A 21046-nucleotide genomic window follows, 5' to 3' on the forward strand; every position below is an offset into this window, starting at 1 on the left:
TGCTCAGTTACAGCCACACTAATAAAAATAAAAACAAACGGGTGAACTTTATGTTAATAATACAATTTTACTCTACCCAATCTCTCTAAAATGTCATTTCAACATGTAAATAATAAAATTTCTATTTTTTTTCTCGTTCTAAGTCTTCGAAATCAGGTGTGTATTTTGCACTTCCAGAACGCCTTGGTAGGGGCTAACCACATCTCAAGGGCTCTAGCGCCGTGGGTGGCCAGGGGCTCCCACGCTGGACAGAGCGGCTCTAGACAGCCCGCCCCGGGCCTGCTCACCCAGGACAGAGCAGTGCAAGGAGGGCAGAGTTTGACCTTCACGATATTTTTGGTTGTTTGTTTGTGAATGCAATTAGTTGTCAACCTTTAAATATCAGTAATTGCACGTAAAAATCTGGATTAATAGGTTTTCTTGGAAAATTAGGAGGTCTGCGAACTCTGAAACCATGTTCTCACAGAACAACACTCCAGCCACTTTTAAACAGTCCCAGCTCTCAGGCTCCCCACTGCCCCACCTCTCCCCTGGCCCCTCCCCTAGCCCCTCCCCTGCTGCCCCGCTCAGTCTCGCCCCTCGTACTGCTGTCCTGCCCCACCCCCGTCACGCCCCTCTTATTGCCCTGCCCCACCCCTTCCCCACCCACCGCCCCGCCCCTCCCAGTGCTTCGCTATTTTGCTCTGACTGCGCGGCCCCACCCACACCTGACTCTGCTGGCAGAGCAGGTAGGATGCCTACTACGCTCTGGTGTGTGCTCTGTGGCCAAGGAGACCTTCTGCTGCATGCTAGGGGCTATACTTGTACTATCTCATTTATCCCTCACCGTGGCCCTGCAAAGCAGGTATTCCTTGACATTCCCATTTTATATAGGGGGAAACTGAGGCTCAGAGTGGTTTAGCAGCTCTCCCAAGTCACACACTGGTAAACAGCTGAGCTGGGAAGGGACCCAGTGCTCTGCGTACTCCTTGGCAGTGCCTCTAGCCTTTCTCTCCACTCTCACTGCTTAGTCCAGACCCTCACTTGCTATCATCCGGAACTCTTACACCAGCCTTGCAGGTCGCTCCGATTTGGGCCTTCCCTCCCGCCCATTCTTCCCACCCTCCCCACTCCCCTCCAGGCTGTTAGTGATGCTGTGGAACTCCAGAACGCTTGGTGTTTTGTGTTTAAATTTTGGGAGCGGTGGTGAGAAGGATGTAGCCTTTTGTTTCTGATTAGGAAAGATTGTATACTTACTGTAAAAAATTCCAATCATTACAGAAGAGCACAAGAGAGAAAGAAAACATTTCATAATCCAGCTTCTTTGCATATATGCATATTTGTGCAATTTTCCATATATTGATTAGCATTATAATAAAGTCTGTTGCTTCTTTCTTTTGCTCACCTGTGCCCCAGCCAGTTCCATCCCAATGTTCCCAACCTGGTGACCTGTGTCCTTCTGCGACTCCCCATGCCCACAAGAGTATCTGGTCACATCTATGGTGGGCTCTTTCCTTGCATTCAGTTGACATAGATGAGATCGTATAATCTCTACCCTGTATCTTGCTTTCTGCTGTTAACTCATTGTGGAACCCCCTCCAGGTCAGCTGGGATAGATCTAATTTATTGGTTGTAAAGGTGGCGTAATAGTCCATGGTCTGGACATAAAAGGTCTCTGGAGGACAGGCTGCTTCAGAGGTGCCTGCCAGTGGTGAACAGGGCTCCTAGCGCTGCGTACTTCTCCATCACTTGTCCCTTTACCTTTTGCATCAGTTTCTGAAGAATAAGGCTTCTTTCTGATAACAGGCCGGGAACTCCTTTGGAGGAGAGGTGCCCCAGAGACTGGGAGACTGGTGAGGCATGAACTTTGAAGCCAGACGGCCTGGCTCGAACCTCAGCTGTGCCGCTGACTACCCCTGTGCCTTGGTTTCCTTATCTGCTTAAAATGATCGGTAGCACTAGTGCCTGCCTCCTCACAGGGTTGTAGTGACAATTACATAAATAAAGGTAGGTCCTGGTCTGAAACCCCAATGGCCAAATGTTTCAGAATTCGGAATTTTTAGGATTTTAGCAGTGTGTACATTTCATTATGTGACACCTCTCTCCCCCTCCCTGGGTCTGGGGCAACACAATATTTTACACTCAAATATGTTAGTAGTTCTGCAGTGAAACATATGCATTTCATACTAAGTGAGAGAAAGCCTCTTAAATAGCCTCTCCTATTGGTTCAGTGCAAGCTTTGCTGCCAATGAATTTGCTACAAATTTTTGATAAATCTAAGAGCTTTAGAATTTTTTAGATTTCAGAATCCAAGGTAAGGGATTGTGGACTGTGTAGGCAAACCCTTGCGATAGCCTTGGTGGTTAACATCTGGCAAAACTAGCTGCTATTATGCCCACGGCACCCAATGCCCGGTTCACGGCTGACTCAAAGTACTGTTTGCTGAGTGCTTGTCTGCCTTCCCCGTGGGGGCCCCTGTGCAGCCTCCCCCGTTCATGGACCCACACCTCATCCTGGCCTGGGTGTGGCTTCCTGCTGTCTGCATACCAGCTCCCACAGTGTTGCAGTGGCCTGGTGCCTTGAGAAAGCAGATGCAGCCAGGAATGGGGAGAGATGAAGCTCTGTCCCTGCCTGCCTCTCCCCCAAACTGCTCCCCTCTCCTTCTCCATCGTCTTTGGTGGAGACAAGAACCCCGGGGCACACGAAGGGAGCATCTCAGGACTGGCACAGTTCCTGAACCCCATGGTCCCCCTTGGCAGCCTCAGCTTCCAGCTCATCTCACAGCTTCACTTGCCTGGGCTCTGCGGGCGTTTTGATTTGGGGCTGGTCAGGATGCTGGGGTGGGGAGCCCAGTATGCTATCCCAAGGCAGGTCCTCCTCAGAGCCAGGAAGTTCTCAAGGGTATCTTGGGGAGTGGAGCCCTTTCTGCCCATTGTGGTCAGCCCTCTCCAGGACTGGCAGGAAGCCCTAAGTTCCTGTTTTTCCTGCCTACCTGGCAAAGCCTTCAGCAGGAGACTCAAGGCAGAGCTGCCTTCTCCTCCTAGAGCTTTGGTGTTGCCACCCAGGAAATCCTCCCTGAGCCCTGACTGCTGAGGGTAGAGCCGCCCGGGAAGAGAACAGGTCCCCTCAGCCTACCTGGATGGCAATGGGGACAATCTTGTTGGCCAGATTCTTGTACAGCAAGCAGATGGGCGCAGCCAGAAACTGCAGAGTGCAGGGGTCTGTTTTGTTGACATCGATGCCATCCAACAACTTAAAGTCCACGACGAAGATGTTCCCTAGCTGTAGGAGGCAAGAGGGAATACATCCAAATCAGCTGCAGCCTGAGATGGACCCAGCAATCAGGCGCAGAGGGAGGGAAAGGGGGCTCTGGCTGCCCTGGCAACTCAGTGGAGTTCAGAATTTTATAAAGTTCTTGGTCCTCTAACTCAAAGGCTGACTGACATCAGTTTTCACAGGTTGCGGTGGGCTCAGTGAGGTGAAGGAATGGCAGTGGCTCTTCTGCACTTGCTGTACCCGAAGTCTGCCTGACTCTCGTGAAGGATGTTGAAAGATCACCCGGAGTGACACAGTTTAAGAAGAAGAAAGAAGACAGAGTTAATAGATGAGAGAAGTCAAATGCCAAGAGTGATGCTGCAGGACTCCACTTACAGAGATTTCAAAGCTGGGTAAACTCAGTGTCAGAGTCAGGACCAGGGTCACCCTTGGGAGGAGAGATGGAAAGGGGGCAGGTTCGCAGGTGGGAGGCTCTGAGGGGTGGGGTCTACAAAAGCAGGCGTCCACCGCATCAGGAGGGGGTCATCAGGGCCGGGGGAGGTCTTTAGAGGTGGGTCTTCAGGGGTGAGGAGGTCTACAAGGGCAGAGGGGAGTCTGCAAGGGTTGTGTGTGCTCTGTGTCCTGGTCTGAGGCTGGTGGCACAGTGGGGTAAGGTGCAAATTCATTGAGCTTGCTGCCACTTCCCGATTCGTGCCCTTTTCCGTGGATATCATACTTCAATATAAAACAAATATGCACCTGGGATTTGGGGAAGGTAGAAAGCCGCCCATCCCAGACTACACTTGAGTCCCCTAGAGGGAGCTTAAGCTGAGGGCCGCAAGGGCTCCTTTCGCAGGCCAGAGCTGGAAGAGTTCGGGTGGAGGACAAGCGGCGCTTTTTCTAAAGTCTTTTGTGTTTTAAGCTAGAAATGGAGGCAGGGGTTGCGGTCCGGCTGGGGAAGGGGGTCGGGTCTACAGTACGGTGGAGACTGGTCAACAGGTGCTCAAGTCAGTTGTACGTCCACGACTCTGCCTACAGAGGGCGCGCGGTGGCCACTGCGCAAGCGCTTGAAGGGACCAAGGCACTAGAGAAGCTCAAAGCCTGGCCATCATCGTCCTCCTTTTTTCGGATGCAGAGGACCCTGGCAGTTGTCTGACACCAGCGATGAGCTCCGAGCAGTCTGCTCGAGATGCATTCAGGGCAGGAGTGGGACGGGGTCGGGGAAGGAGGGGATGGTGCCCTCGGCCAGCCAGGGCAGAGGGAAGTGGGGAGAGGCTGCTTCCAGGAGAGCAAGTGATGGACCCTTGGGACACCTTGGCCAGAAGTTGGAGACACTTGGCCCGGTGGGTCACAGGGTTGGCTGGGCTTTTGTGATGGACTGGACAAATGGCCTTTCAGAGCGGATGTGGCCATCAGTGACCACTGCGCAGAAGAAAGGGCTGCCAATCAAATCTTGAGCGGACCCAGGTTGTTTGACTTGATGAATGAAACGCTAAAGGGAGGCCCTGGGAACCAGGGGACCTGGGATTTGGGTCTGCCTATGGGGCATTTCTCTGTTATTCCAGGCCACCTCCTCTATCTGGGCCTCAGTTTCATCCTTCTGGAAAGTGAGAGCGCCAACCCTATCTCTCAGTTCTGATATTCTAGGTTCTGCAGAAGATGTTGGTGGTCTTGCTTGTCTGGTATTCCTGTCCTCTCCTTTTGGTCAACATAGTCCATTCTCCTGGCCATAGCGATTGGTTCAGGGAATTATCTCACAACTCAAGCTGGACCCATGACACTTGCTGGAAGTGTTGGGAAACAGGGACTTTCTTTCTGGGATTGGGTAATGTTTGCTAAAATGGTGGAAGGTAAGTCTGAAGCTGTTGGTGGTCATCTTTACCTCCACAAAAGGACACCTTCCTAAGAAAAAAAATCCAACAGAGGCAGAGAATTGAGAAATGGAGAAATGATGCCAGTGGATTATCTGAACCTTGGACCCAGCTATGCCTGAGCTAGTCGCTTTGCTTCTTCTTTTTTAAAAAAAAATTTACTTGTTTGGTTGCACCAGGTCTTAGTTGTGGCACGCGGGCTCCTTAGTTGTGGCATGTGAACTCTTAGTTGCGACATGCATGTGGGATCTAGTTCCCTGACCAGGGATCGAACCCAGGCCCCCTGCACTGGGAGCATATTGTCTTATCCACTGTGCCACCAGGGAAGTCCCCTCGCTTTGCTTCTTGCTGTTGCCTCAACCAATGCATTTCTTATGATTTTTGTGACTTGAAACTACAAAATCCTAATATAAAGTCTAAGAACTAAAACACTCTTGAAGAGTTGTGACGATGACTCAAAAACAACAGGGGTAGAATTTCTCTATTCATGTTGCAAAAAAATAATTGCATAGGTAAAGATTAAAAAAAAAACTTAGGACCTGTTTTAGTAGGCCACAAACTTAATGTAGATCATGAGATGCTGCCAAAGAGAAGTAGCAGAAATGACTGTGGGAATTAAGAACCATATCGTAGGGGATGGAGCGACGTATGTGTAAGAGATAGGTGGGGGCTTCCCTGGTGGCGCAGTGGTTGAGAATCTGCCTGCTAATGCAGGGGACACAGGTTCGAGCCCTGGTCTGGGAAGATCCCACATGCCGCGGAGCAACTGGGCCCGTGAGCCACAACTACTGAGCCTGCGCGTCTGGAGCCTGTGCTCCGCAACAAGAGAGGCCACAATAGTGAGAGGCCCGCGCACCGCGATGAAGAGTGGCCCCCACTTGCCACAGCTAGAGAAAGCCCTCACACAGAAACGAAGACCCAACACAACCAAAAAAAAAAAAAAAAAGAGAGATGGGTGGTGTGTGTGTAAGACTCCAGTCAATGGTGGCTATTGGATTATTGCTTCACCACCAAAACCACAGCTGAGCATCAAGACCATAACTCAAAGGAAAGACGACCATTGTGGTGGCAAGGACTCCTGAGTGGAGGCTGTCCCCCTGCCAGGGTGGCTGGATGCACAGATGGCGGCTCAGTCCCTTCCAGTTCTAGGATTCTCTGGCTTTTAAGGTTCAGTGATTCTCTGATTTGAAGTTTGAAACCAACAGCACTGAATCAGTGTTACTATGTCCAGCAATTAAATCTACAGGGGAGCACTGCTGTGTGTGCCTGTCTACGTGGGGACAAGTTGTCACTTGTCCACATGACCAGGTGGGGCAGGAGCCCTGCCTGGGGACTTCAGCTGGGCAGGTGGCCCTCCAGAGTCAGGTGGGCAGGGTGTGAGGGCTGGGAGGTCTGTCTACAGACGGCACTGACCATCGCTCTCTTTCTGGGGCCCCATGGTGAGCTGAGCAAGCAAGACAGGGTGACTGGAAACAGCAGAAGGCCGCCTAGACACCTGGGGCAGGTGGCAGGAGGCCTGGTCATCCTGGCTCTAGTGGGAATGGGCCAACTGATGGGAGACTAAGGGCAGTTCCCAGAGCCTCAAGCTCCTGGCATGGAAGGCGGCTGACACCGAGTCCCACCAGAGGAGGAGGTTTGAACCCCTTTCTGTCTCAAGACTACATTAGTCTTGGAACTGGAGAGGGCTGACCCTGCAGACGAGGGCCAGGAGAAGGGCTGGGGAGAGGGTGAGGACAGAAGCAGAAGACCAACACTTCTAATTAGGAAGTCAAAAGTTCTATCAGTTTTCTCTCTTTTTTTTTGATGCAAGGCTTGCTTTTTTCTCCAGTTTCTTCACCTTTCCAAGGTGGGTAACAATTGATGGTCCTGTGTGTAAAGCATCTCTCACAATGCCTGGCCCACAACAGGCCCTTAGTTAGAGGGAGCTCTTTTAATTATGATATTGATATTGAAAATACTGATATTATGCTCTAAGACCTGAGCATCACAGAGAAATAGCACTCTCAATTCCTCCACCTATGCTGGACAAGACAGTTTTCATAAATGCTCAGGAAAAGGAAGAGGTCACTTCACTGAGGGCAGCCGATCTTGCCATCAGCCAGACAGATGAGCCTGGAGGTAGCAGCCTGGGGGCCAGCGAGCAATGGCCGGCAAGAAGTGGCTTCTGCCCAACAGAGTATGACCTGGCCATCTGAGCTGAGCCTCTGGCCTGGGGCCACCGTCTCCAGCCACCCAGGTTCTACCTCAACCTCCTGCTCCAAGGTGAGCTGTCGCTCAAGGCTGCACTCCACCATCTCTGTGGTAACCGGGAGATTCGCTGGCAGCTTCGTGCAGCGCTGGATCAACACAGGGTTGCAGCCGTTCAGGAACTGGTAGCCAAACATTAAGTCTTCTTGCCAGTGATTCATAACCTGCTCTGTGGAGGAGAGAATTGCAGCTCAGCCTGAGTTCTGAGTCGGGCTGAGGTCTTCCTGATGCTAGCGGAGGGCCAGAGTCCTTGCCGGGTCCCCTCTCCCAGGCACTCACTGGACAGCCCACCACGCCCAACTGCTTGACCACTAGGTCAGGCCATGGCACCACCCCATCCACCCTGAGCTGGCCCTTAGTGGCTCAGAAGGTTCCTGGGGAACCCCTTTCTCAAGCACAAAAACAAAAATAGACAAATGGGATTGCATCAAACTAAAAAGCTTTCTGCACAGCAAAGGAAACAATCAACAGAGTGAAAAGACAACCTATAGAATAAGAGAAAATATGTGCAAACCATATATCTGATAAAAGTTTAATCTTCAAAATATATAAGGAACTCCTACAACTCAATAGCAAAAACACCAATAACCCGATTAAAAAATGGACAAAGGTTTTGAACAGACATTTCTCTGAAGAAGACATACAGATGGCCAGCAGGTATAGGAAAAAATGCTCAACATCACTAGTCACCAGTGAAATGCAAATCAAAACCACAATGAGATACCATCTCACACCTGTCAGGATTCTATTATTAAAAAAAAAAAAGACAAGTGTTGGTGAGGCCATGGAGAAGTTGGAGCCCTTGTGCACATTTGGTGGGAATTCAGGATGCACAGCTGCTATGGAAAACAGTGTGGAGTTTCCTCAAAAAGTTAAAAATAGAACTGCCACATGATCCAGCAATCCCACTTCTGGGTATTTATCCCAAAGGATTGAAATCAGGATCTTGAAAAGATATCTGCATCCTCATGTTCATTGCAGCACAATTCATAACAGCCAAGATGTGGAAACCACCTAAATGCTCATCTACAGAGGGATGAATAAAGAACATGTGGTGTATACATACAATGGAATACTATTCAGCCTTGAAAAAGAAGGACAGTCACAATATGTGACAGCATGGGTGAACCTGGAGGACATGATGCTAAGTGAAATAAGCCAGTCACAGAAGGACAGGTGCTGCATGGTCCCGCTTATATGAAGCACCTGAATTAGTCAAGCTCAGTAGAATCAAAGAGCAGCACAGTTTGGTGGCTGCTAGGGAGGGGCTGTGGGGAGTTACTAATCTGTGGCGTGAAGTTTCAGTTAAGCAAGATGAGTACATTCTAGAGGTCTGCTGTACACGCTGTACCTATAGAAAAAGAAAAAAAAAAAAAAAAAGAACCCAGGTCCTTGTGTCCAGGAAGCAGGGGCCCTAGGATGAGGGAGAAGGAGGGGAGCGGGGGACATCCTGGGGAGGAGTTTGTGAAGGCAGTTTTCCCCCTTGCTTGTTTCCTTAATGTCTCCTAATCTTTCTGTTGCTGTGTGGTCCTTCCTGTGCCATCCCTGGCAGTTAGGATGCTACTGCTCTACCAAACACATCCTAGTCCAAAGGAACCCACTGTTGCTTTCATGTAAATGCTTAAAAAACAAGCTAACTCCCGCCTTTTCTCTGTTCAGAAGCATCATAAATGATTGATTTATTTAAAGAAAAAGCGTTGATATTTGTGAGACTTTTGATGGTGAAATGAGGTTGAGGGTGCTCAACCCTGGACATCCAAGGAGGAGGAACCTCTGGCCATGAGGCTGATCCCCAGTGGAGCGTACTGTGTGGGTGCAGGCGGTGCTGGCCCGGGGGACAGCGAGGCCTCGTGCTGGAGGGGGTGGAGCAGCCCTTTCCCACGCCCAGGCAAGGCTCCCCAGCACATGAGAGCCCCCAAAAGCACACTCACCAGAAATAGTGTTGCTGATCCTCACGAAGATTTTCTCGAAGTCAGCAAAGTCGCTCCAGGAAGACTGGAACATGTGCATGAAGCGGTTGATGAACAGGTTCTCCATCCTGCAGACCGAGACACGGCGGCGCCCTTGCATGCTCTGGCCTCACCTGCCCCCTGACAAGCCCCTTCGCACCCTGGTCTCGTGGGGCCTCTAGGGGGCTTGAACCCAGGGCAGCTCCAAGGGGGCAGCTGATTGGCCTTGTGGAAACCAGGACAGAAACTGGCACCCGTGCCCATGCTCTTCCTTCTGCGTTTCCCCTAAGAAAGAGACCAGTCGCCTGCCCTCGACAACAGTCTACAGTGCTCTCTTCCCATTCACACGGGCTCTGGTCTGTGCCTTCATTCATTCATTCATCAAACTTTTTGCTGCCCCCAATTGATGCAAGCTTCCAGGGACAGAGCGCCGTTATCTCCTATGTAGCTGCTCTCCCGAGTCTCCTGGATTTGGGGGGATAAGCAGTTTAGTGGAATTTAACCCTCATTTACTTTCTGCCTAACCTTGGCTCTTTGCCTGGTGCTGAGGAGGACATAGTTTCCAAATATTCATTACACAGGGAAGCAAAGTAGCCCAGGACAGGAACTTGCTAAATTCAAAATGCAGGCTGCAGGCAGTAAGGAGTGAGATCTGAGTGGCCTGAGCAACCCCGGGGACTTCCTGGAGGAGGTGGGTGTGGGATGGGTCTGGGAAAGGTGGAAAAGGCGGGAAGAGGCTTCCCAGGCTTTCCTACATAACCCAAGCAAGGCACAGGATGGAGGTGTGGGTATTCTGGCCAGTGCTCATCGTGACAGCCTCTGCCTCAGTTTCCCTTTCTGGCTCACACAGAGCTGAGAGTGATGAGCAGTCACCCTGTCTCCTCCCCACCGTCAGTGCTCGCTGCCCAGCCCTCCAGGGTTCAGGCCTCCCCACTGGCTCCGTCTCTTTTATGTCCTGATTTGGAGGCCTTGGCATGTGTGGTTCCCTCCCTCTGGAACGCCCTGTGCCCCTCTTTCTTCTCCTCCTGAGCATATGGGGTGAGTGTATCTGGAGGGCTTGTCTAGTGAACCCCACTCCTCCTTCGATCTCACGAAGCCACCCCTTCCCCACACCAGGCTGGGCCTTGTGATGTTACCTCCGCAGCGCTGATAGCAGATTAAGCACAAACCCATTTATGTGAAAACCTGACTGCTGCCTAAGCACCAGGAGGGCAAGGGTGGGTCTGCATTGCTCCGTGAGGCCCAGGCTCCAGGTGCTGGAGGGCTCAGGCAGCCTTGTCATTGACTGAGAGGGGTAGTCAGGGGCTTGGGGCGGGGGACCTTGCCGGTGCTCCTCCAGTGGGCTGCCCACCTCCCCCCACCCAAGGGTGCCTCCCCCAGGAAGCATCCCTAATGGTGAGGGCCCGGCACCCTCCTTGCATTTACTCCTGGGGCAGTGGGCTGGCTGGGGGCTGAGCGTGTCGCAGGAAGGTTTGGGAATCCTGAAGCCTCCTCACGCCTTCCCTGTCTCAGCAGAATCAAAGGACTGCGGTTTGGGTGTTTTGTCCGGAGTGAACCTGGCTGATGGGGACAGAGGGCTCTGTACAGCATCACAGGGGAGCCACCTGCGAGCACGCATGAGGGCAGCAAGTCCTAGTGACCAAAGATGGGGACTCAGCAGACAAGCGGGAGATGCTGGGGCTCCTCCTGGCCCTGACAGGCATGGGAAAGGCACCTGATGCAGAAAATGACACACCTGCCTGAAGACTCCCTTGCCTCAATTTAGCAAATGCTTCTCTCCTCGGTACTGGCTGCCTGGGGACCTGGTAGCCCACACTGCTCGAGAGAGGGTCCAGGAGGCGAATGCCCTCTGTGAGTTGGAGGAACCAGCTGCTTGTGGGTTATTGAGATGCTGTGAGGCCTGGAAGGTGCTAGAGCACAGCCTGGGCTGTGGGGGCTGCACACAGTAGGTGCTCAGCGTCTCAGAGCTGGAGAAGAACGCTGGCATCATCCTATCTGGTGTCATCATTACTTTTATCCCAGCCCCTCATGGGGAAGGAGGAGCTTTTACACACACACTTGTTTTACACACATGCTTGTTGCGGCCTCACCACTGCTAGGCTGGCCTCCGGGAGTGCTCCCAGCTATGCTTCTACCAGCCATGCTACCTCTTTCCTCACCCAGCACCCCAGCCCTCCTCCTCCACCTCCCTTGTTAGCTGAGTGTCCTGGGACAGAAATCCTTGCTAAGGTGGAGGACCAAACCTCTAATGACCTCTGATGTCTGAGTGTGGAAAAGGACTTATTTCTGGGAGAAGAGGGGCCTTCCCAGGCCTGTACAATCCTCACAGCCCTGAGGGTGGCCCAGCACCAGACGGTGCCCGGGAAAGTGGTCCTGGACCCCAGGGCAACTGTGGGGAACTGGGAGTGAGTCAGTCCCATGTGGGTCACGGTCTCCCCGGCTGGGTCTCTTTGACCTCAAAACAGAAGGTTGGCACCGAACACAGGGTGGGGTGTGGTAGTACTCAGAGGAAGCCACAGATCCAGGAAGAAGTGGAGTTAAGAAGAAAATATGTGAAAGTCATCTAGAGGCAAAATATTGCTACATACTTATAGACAATCGGATACTAGGGACTTTGAAAATCTGTTATCACACAAAGAGGAACCTGTGGCCAGCGAGGGCACCTAGCTCATTTGAGGTCACACAGCCAGGTAACAACATGGTCAGGTAATGGCACAGCCAGGTAACAACAGAACCGGGTAAAGACACAGCCAGACGGGAGTGCATACTGAGCCGCTTGCTGGCCTGGGCTGGGCACCCGCTGTTGGCCCTGTACTGACAGAGAGGCGGGAGCTCCTGTTTCCTCCACTTCCCCTGCCCCTTTCCTTCTTCTAACAGCTTCTCCATTTCCCAGTTCATGGTTTTGCTCTTTGGGGTGCGGGGGCAAAGCTTACTGAGGAGGGCCCGCCTTGTTCCAGGTGGAGCAGGTGACTTGGAGGAAACGCGCCGGTTACCCAGAAGTGGTGCGGAAACGGAACTGTCCCAAGGTGGAGGTTCCAGGGGGAAGGCCTCTGATGATCTCATCTCTGAGTTTCAGTTTTCCACAGTAAACGCTGGCCTGGGTCTGGGTTGGATCAGGGACCTTCAGGGCAGAAGGGCCACCACGCACAGGGTGGGTGCCGTTTCCCTGTCAGACCACTAGGGGGCCGGACCAGGGGGTCTAGGAGCCACCAGCTCCTGTGCTGGGATCTGGACACAAGAATCCTGGGTGGGGCTGGGAGTCCATATGCAAGGCCAGAGAGGGCAGCTGAGATGGATGCAGGTCAGCCAGAGTGTTAAGGGCCTGGCCGAAGATCCCAGCTCCATCTCTTCCCAGCCATATGGCCTTGGGCAAATCCCTAACCTTCTGTGCCTCAGTTTCCTCATCCATGAAATGGGTACAGTAATTGTCCCTGCCTCACAGGGCTGACATGATATATAGAAAGCATTGGTTTGTAAAATGAGTTCAACAAATATTAGCGACTAGTCCATGATTATCACTTACTGTTAATATTAACGTCTGCAGCCTTAAGCCGTGGTGTTCTGGAGGGACCAGTGGACAAGTTCACGATCCAGGCTACAAGCACAGAACTTTGCCCTCTCCCGCCTGGGGTCCTTCTGCTTAATTCACTCATCCCTTTCTTCCTTCAGACTCAGTTCACCTAAGAATCTGCGTCTGGCTCCTCTTTACTTCCTCTCCTCTCTGCCCTCCTTAAGTGCTCTCACCCAGGGCACTGTGTGTCACATCCTAGTGGCTGTATCTAAAGAGTCAGCTCTAAACTCCCCTGATCTCGCTGAAGCATCTGACAACCAACCCCTTTTTCCTTGACACTAAAATGCTGACCCCCATGGACTTCATCCCTGCTTCAAACCCCCATGGTCCTGCACTGCCCCCCCACCCCACCCCCAGTAAAGGCTGGGATACTTGCCCAATTCTCTGCATTGGCAGCCTCAGCCCCACTTCCCTACACAGGCCCCCACTCTGGTCCTCCTGGATCACGGAGTTCTCACCGCCCTGAAAGACATCCCCTCCACTCCTCCAATCAGCGTGGTGAACTCCTATGCATCCTTCAAGACCCAGGTTGGGCTTCTCTCTTAGAAAGCTTTTTTCTGATGCTGCCTCCTCAGAGCTTCCTCCCTGCCTCAAGTTTTCCCAGTGCTCTTTTCCAAAGGAATATCTACCACATAGTATCGTGATGAGCTGTCCATAGCTTGGTCTCCACTAGACTGTGACCTTCTTGGAGCTGGGACCAAGGGACCACTTTTGATTCATCTCAGGCCCCCACCCCCAGGAGCTCAGTTTGCATTTGTCAAAGGACAAGCAGCAGGTAGCCTCCTCTGGGCCAGCTCCCGTGGGGATGGAAGAAGCCCAGAAGAGCCAGCAAACAGGCAGTGACAGAGCCTGAGAAGGCAGCTCCCTGGCCAGTCTCCTTCCTTGGGCTCAGGAATGAGGACAAAGTCCTCCCAAGCATCCAGAATGGAGATACTAGATACTAGGTCTACAGTGTGCTAGACCTCACCGCAGCGGCACTGCCTACAGGAGTTCGTTTAAATCTCATAACAATTCTAGCAGTTAGGCAGCACCAGCCTCATTTTATAGGAAGGAAACGGGTCAAAAAACTTAAATAACTCTCCCAAGATGGCGCAGCTAGAGTCTGAAACAATCGCTGCTCTCCAGGCTCTAAATAAGGTGACCTTTTGCTTTTAAAGGGTAATTAGAGATGAGTTGATACTTGTTGCTATACTTTTAGTAGATTAATAGGTTTTTTCCCCCAGGAAAGCAAAGTATAACCTTGCTACCCCGAGTGTGGTTGGTGGGCCAGCAGCATCAGCACCCCCAGGACGTCAATAGAAATGCAGATTCTCAGGCCCCACCTCAGCCTTCCCTAATCAGAAGCTCTAGGGGTGGGTCTCTATGTCCAGATTCTAACAGGCCCTCCAGGGGATTCTGATGCAAGCTATAACTTGAGAACCATTGCTGGAGAGGTTGCAATGTTTTCCAAATTAATTTAACTATAAAACAAACCCTTTTTAAAGGAAACATTACTTTATGATTTGTGTTAACTTATACCTTTATTTTATGATCCATTTTTAACAAAAAACTGCTACTTTAGCAAATATAAGTAAAAATTTCCAGGTCTAACTTTTAGGTGGGAATTTTTTCCCCCTACATTTTCCCCAACAAATTTATTTTCCAATGGGACACATCTCTGATTCTATAACAGAATTCAGTATGGGTAAATAGGGTTGATAGACAGACATACAGGGATCGGTTAGAACAAGGAGGAGATGACTTTGACAATTACCAAGAAGATCCAAGGATTTGGGTAGCATTCGTGAAGTTAAAGGGGAGAATCCTATTTTCTGAGCGCTTTGGTGATGTGGAGCCAACTTGTTTCTGAGCTGGGGTGGCAGTAGGAGGGTGTGGGGACTTCTTCCCGCAAAACTCCTGGCTTCGGCTTCCAAAGTCAAGAGACCAAGCTCCCTCAGCGTCCCTGCTCCCGTGCCATCATCTCTCCCTCTCTTGCTCTCACCCAGCCTCAGACGGCCTCGCCCCAGCCCTCACCATAGGCAAGGAAGCCCATCTTTTCTCTCTAGCTTCCCGCTCTTCATCTTGGGGCCTTGCTCTTTCCTTCTCTATACCACCAGCTCCTTTCAAAGAGCTACCGTACACGTAATTTTGTCTGACCTCACGCAAGCAGTGGGTGACTGGTCTGTGGGGCTGGAGCAGGGGTGGGAAGAGTTACTGCCTTCAGACCACACTCTTCTCCCTGTCCCCCAACAAAGCCTCTATCTGGCCCTCGACCCCCTCTCCCCCGTCCCTTGCAGGGCTCCCAACCTTGCTTGGCCTCAAGGCTCCCTGAAGTCTCTCTGCTTAGCCCCGGGCCTACCCATCCCACTCTACCCTTGGCCTCACCGTCGAAGGCCGGACAGGGCTCTGAACAACAACATGCCCCCAGACTGGACTCATCTTCCTCCTCACCACGTCTTGTCCAGCTTTCCTTTCTGATGACCACCCCACTCTGCCTATAAGCCAGATGCACAATGTCAAGGGTGCCTTGGGTTCTCCCCTCGGCCTCTCCCCATTTTGATCTGAATTTCAACTGGATCCCGGGGCATCCATACCACATCCCGAAGTCCTCCCTACTCTCCCGTTCCCTGTCTTTGTTCTTCCCCACTGCTGGACTTGTTCATCTGACCCTCAAAGGCTGCCAGGTCAAGCTTCTGCAATGCGGCTCTGATTTCCCTCACCTCTCCCTGTGTCTCATCCAACACTGCAAATCCAGACCCCAAGGAGAAGGATGCGCCTCCAAGGAGCTGCCCCCACCTGATTTCATCTGATGAGAAATGTCCGGTGGGTGAGGACCCAAGCACCCTGGTCTGGTCACCTCTCCCGAACTCAGTCACATTTCCGCACTGTTCTCCTCTACTGGGAAGGAAGCTCTCTTTCTCAATTTCCTTTGAAGAGAACATTCCCTTACCAGTCCCACCAACCTCCTGCAATCAAAGCTCCAGGCTGCAAACGGTGAGTGGTGATTAAACAAACAAGCTGCTCCTCCTTTGATGACACCATGAAATTTCACAACCCACTTGGTCCTGTGAGTAGGCCCAGCCACACCCAACCTTTACACGTGATGCTGCCTCTGCCAGAGCACCCTTGTCCTGCTTCTCCAGGCCCTCAGCTGTCTGGTTAGCTGCAAGGCCAGGCTAGGTGTCCTTCTGCCGTGAAGCCTTCCTGGACCCCATAATGAGATAACACCAAACAGAGGAAGGGTCCCTCTATGAGCCCTTGAGGGCAGGGGTCGATCTGAGGGAGCAGGTGCTCAGCAGGTGATGATGGAGAAGTGGGTCCTGGCTGGCCTGACCTCATTACTAGGAATGAATGAAGACTAATGCTGTCTTTAGGGAGAAGCTTCTCTGTGCAGGGTTGACATATGTGCTTCCTTAATATTCTCACAACAGTCTGGAGTGGGACCTATGGTCTCAGTTTTTAGATGAAGACACCAAGGCTCAGAGAAGTTCACCAGCTTCCTTAGGCTCACCTTCCACTGGCCCAGAGCCCTCTCCCATGAATCCCTCATCTCCCAGGGTGGGGTCCCTCTGAACTGCTTCCCTGAGGCCCAGTCCCCTTGACTCAGGCTGCATCCTCCTCAAATGCAGAGGCTGTGTCTCTTCTCTCCTTCTTAGGACCTCATGGTCCTTGGTTCACTGTGCCAGCAGAGCTGGTGCTCAGCTGACCACCCCAGCTGGGCTGTGCCAGGTGGGGCTGAGGGTCCATCTCAGGATTTCTTTGCTCTGGTCCTGCCAAATAGTTTGCAGCTCAAGGGGCCAAGTAACATGGAAGATGTGGAGAAAGATGGGTTACGGTATTGCTGGAGAGATGGTGGTCTGTGTGGTCCGTACTGGGGAGCACAGGGGAGGAAGCCTCCCTCAGACCTAGGGCTTCTAGGAGCTTCTGGGAGAAGGGGCACCTCACTCCAGTCCTGAAAAATGATGAGTTGGACTTGGCCAGGCAAAGAAGGGAAAAAGGGCATTTGAGGCAGAGAAAACAGCGAGGCAAAGACAAGGGGACACGAAGACCCCCAGCTCTGGACACACATGGCTGGGGTGTCCTGTGCATCTGGGGGCAAGAGAGAAGGCTGGGCAGAGACCCCTGTAGTTGGGGTAATCACTGAAGGATTTTAGGTAGGGGAGTCAAAGAATTATATTTGCTTTGTAGAAGGAGCCTCCAACAAACTATACATGCACTTGAGAATGACCTTCCAGTTTCTGTGTGGGATGGAGCCTGGGGAAGCAGGTAGAAGAATGTTCCTGAACATTCCGGGGAGACATGGCGGAGCTGGGAAAGGAGGACATGCACACTGAGACCCAGGGGATGGACATGATCCCACATTCACCTGGTTGGAGGATGAGGCCAAGGGAGGCACCAAGGCCAGTGGTTTCAATCCTGGTTGCCCATTAGAATCCCCCAAGGAGCTTTTAAAATATACTCATGCCTGTGCTGCAAATGCTGGCTTAACAGCCTGGCTGGCGTGAGGTGGCATGGAGTCTTAATATTAAATGCACAGTCAGGACTGAGAACCACTGATCTAGGATGCTGTTGGCCATGATGGGGATACATGAGAAGGAAAAGGTAAGTGTGTGATTCTGTGTGTGTGTGTGTGTGTGTGTGTGAAGTGAGGGCCTGTGAGGTGGCCACAAAGGCCACACTCAATTCATTTTGACAGGGTTTACTGAGCACCTATCCTGTGGCAGTTGCTGTGCTGGGATCCTGAGATAAAAGATGACAATGACCTAAGGAACACTGAGCAGACATAAGAAAGGCACAGCCTGGCTTTCACTTCACCATCCCTCCATCCACCATCCGCTATCCATCCCTCCACTCACCAACCATCCATCCATCCATCCATCCATACATCCATACATCCATCCATCCACTCCCCCACCATTACTAAGCAGAGGTGGCACTACTCCCCAAAGCAGTATCATCTCCTCTGACCTTGCTACCTCTCTATCATTATCATTTTCTCTCCAAACTGCCCCTTTCACAAGGGCCTTCTGTCCTTCTTGTATCATCCTGGTCTGGGCTCTGGTCTCCTAAAGCCACATGCCTTTGACTCAATAATGCCAACCCCTGGGTAGGAAATGAGACATATGATTGCCCTGATGTTTCCAGGGAGCCAGATGTTGGGTACTGCTGCATTACTAATCTAGTGGTTTGGTTTTAATTTTACTCTCCATTTGATCTCAATAGTAGCAGGGAAGAAAATCCCCAGTTTTGAACCCCAATAGACCTGGATTCAAATCCTGGTTTTGCCAATTCCTGCCGAAATGACCTTAGGCAAATTCCTTGACCTGGACCTGGCAGAGCCTCAGTTTACTTACCTGGAGATGGTTAAAAACAGTACCTATTTCCCGGGGTTGCTTGAAGGTTAAAACAGACGATTCTATATAGAAAGCACCCACACCTACAGCCTGGCACTTAGTAGAGGCTTATTAAGTGTCAGGCCCTTATTATTTCCTCCCTCCCATGGAGATGCAGCCTCAGGGAGACAAATGCATCCCAGTCTCTGTGATGTGAGGGGATTCCCTGCGGAGTCTGATTGTGAGGCTGTGCGTGTGTGTGTGTGTGTGTGTGTGTGTGTGTGCGCGCACGTAGGGTTTTTTGCAAATGTTCCAAAGAGGAAGGCCTGAGGGTGTGGCCTCCCACCCTTTCTTTACAGAAGTTCGACCAAATGAGGCAACTTCTTGAGTGGAGCAGCTATGCAACTAAGCAAATGCTGCCGCAGAAGCTAACTGGGTTAGTGCTTCTCTACCTGTCTGCCTCCTGGTTATGCCAACCCAAGGCCAGGGCCCACCCTGGGAGACTCTCACCCTGGCGGTAGGGGGTGCCGGGCACCGGGAGGTGCTGAAGCTCCTCAGGGCTGGCCAAGGCTTGGTCAGGTTGCATGACCACGGATTTAGGGTTTTCCAAATTTGCATGATTGTGAGAATTCCATAAAGTATCAGAGTACAGATTCAAATGCCCCTCCACTAGCCCTGAGGTAGGGCTGGGGCTTCATGTTGGTAATGAGCACCCAGTGAGTCTTTGAAAACCGTGTAATAACTCAGCCGCCAAGAAGGAGCACAGAACTCGGATCTCTGCCGTTTATTAGCAGGGGCTACTGGGCAAGGTATTGTACTTCCTTATTCCACATATTCCTCAACTGCAGAATGGGGATAAGTGCCTGCCTCGTGGGGTTGTAGTGAAAGACGAACGGGGATGCATGTAAGTGATCAGCACAGGCATGTTGGTCATTATTACTGCAGTGCCCTGCCAGCTGGGTGACAGCCTGGACACTGTCTACCCTTGAACTGGCCCAAGGGGAGATGAGCTGTGGATGGGGATGGGGCACTCCAAGTAAAGACCTCCACTCTGGGCTGCAAACAGCTGTTTGGTGTCTGGAGTCCTACAGTCTGTAAATTTGTTTAGATACAGGTTTCCCTGTGATTTGATTGGGCATTAAGGATCCATGCTATAGCCGAGATATAATCAAACGATTTGGGAAGAGTTGCTCAGCTGAGCTGATCCCTCAGCCCAAGGCCACCACAAGGGGAGGAGTGAGGGTCCCATCTCCGGCCCCAGCCGCTGGAGGGCTGCCCAGCATCCTCGAGTTCTAGAACACTTACGCTTTGGAGTAGTTCAGAACAAAGTCTACTCCCTTCTCACTATCGAACTGGATATCTCGGGGTAAATCCTTGTGGCATTTGGCATCGATACTCAAGGGGAAGCCAGGGGTCCACTCCATCCATCTGAGCGTGAAAAGGAAGGAGAAGAAAACTGGGTTAAATGGCTGGCTTTTGGGCTGGCCCCTCAGGCTGAAGGCTGTCTGTGTGGTCTGAGGATGTGCCCATAAGGTCACCATGTTTTAGCTGAGCGTGTGCCTGGCGAGGTACTGGGATGCCTCCCAAGGTCTGGTGGCCCCCCACCTTGCTGTGCCCTGAGTCTCACAGTGGGAAGCCTGAGGTTCCCTAAACCTGCAGCTGGGCTTACAGCAGAGGGGTGGTGAATGGTAGGTGCATACCAGTGTGTACAGAGAGCATCAGAAGACCTCATTTATTTGAGGTGACATTCAAGGGCAATGTCTCCCCAGCACAGAGCTGCCTTGCTGGTCACTGGAGGTGGAAGTGGTTGAGGCTGCCCCATCACACTTGACCTAGACATCCAACATCCCACCAGCTTGGTCAACACCCCTGTATTGTGTGTGGTGGCTGAGGGAAAGGGGACAGCCGTCATGCCTTCCCAAAGGGGGCACGAGTCAGCAGGGAGGTTGGGTGAGGACCTCCGGGCACAGACTGATGCCAATAGCAGGTTCAGAGATTGTTATAATCAAAACAGCTCCCCTCAAAGACAGGCCACGCACTCTATCCCACCAAAATTTTTAGAGCCTGGTGTCCTTAAAATTTATCCTGTAGCATTGGGCATTTAAGTTTGTTTTTTGTTTGTTTTTTTAAATTTTACTTTTCTTTTTGTTTATTGAAAAAACAAACCAAACCAAACCAAACCAAAAATTTGTTAGTTTCTTTTAGGGTGGGGAGAATGATCTTTTATTTATTTAAATGATCTTACATTTGTTTAAAAACCAAAATTTACATTCTGGGATTTCAGCTTTTCCATTTGTATTCCTTTTTAATCTAATCTCTCTTATAAGAGGGAAGTAAAACACTGAGAGTTTAGGTCATTAAAAAGTCTTAGGACATGGAAGCAACCTAAATGTCCAACAACAGAGGAATGGATAAAGAAGATGTGGTCCATATATACAATGGAATATTACTCAGCCATAAAAAGAACAAAATAGTGCCATTTGCAGCAACATGGATGGACACAGAGATTGTCATACTGAGTGAAATAAGTCAGACACAGAAAGACAAATATCATATGATGGCGCTTATATGTGGAATCTAAAAAAAAGGGTACAAATGAACTTATTTACAAACAGAAGTAGAGTCACGGATGTAGAAAACAAACTTATGGTTACCAGGGGATGGGGTGGAGGGATAAGTTGGGAGATTGGGATCGACATATACACACTATTATATATAAAATATATAACTAATAAGAACCTGCTGTATAGCACAGGGAACTCTACTCAGTACTCTGTACTGGCCTATTTGGGAAAATAATCTAAAAAAAAAAGGAGTGGATATATGTATATGTATAACTGATTCACTTTGCTTTACACCTGA

At 51.0% G+C, this 21046-nt stretch overlaps 1 protein-coding gene across 2 annotated transcripts in view; it reads right to left on the reverse strand.

Annotated features, from left to right (window-relative positions):
* The window catches only part of ALOX5 (arachidonate 5-lipoxygenase), a 62193-nt gene that overhangs the window by 14492 nt on the left and 26655 nt on the right, over positions 1 to 21046 (reverse strand). For both annotated transcript variants that reach the window (XM_082339469.1, XM_082339468.1), the window contains exons 4-7: positions 19490 to 19612; positions 9284 to 9390; positions 7349 to 7521; positions 3115 to 3261 (exon numbers count right to left, since the gene is read on the reverse strand). In XM_082339469.1, coding sequence (XP_082195595.1) covers positions 3115 to 3261; positions 7349 to 7521; positions 9284 to 9390; positions 19490 to 19612 — 550 coding nt within the window. The remainder of the gene's footprint in view (positions 1 to 3114; positions 3262 to 7348; positions 7522 to 9283; positions 9391 to 19489; positions 19613 to 21046) is intronic.

This window comes from Balaenoptera borealis, assembly GCF_965194805.1.
Source record: "Balaenoptera borealis genome assembly, chromosome: 10".
In the NCBI taxonomy this organism is placed as follows: Eukaryota; Metazoa; Chordata; class Mammalia; order Artiodactyla; family Balaenopteridae; genus Balaenoptera; species Balaenoptera borealis.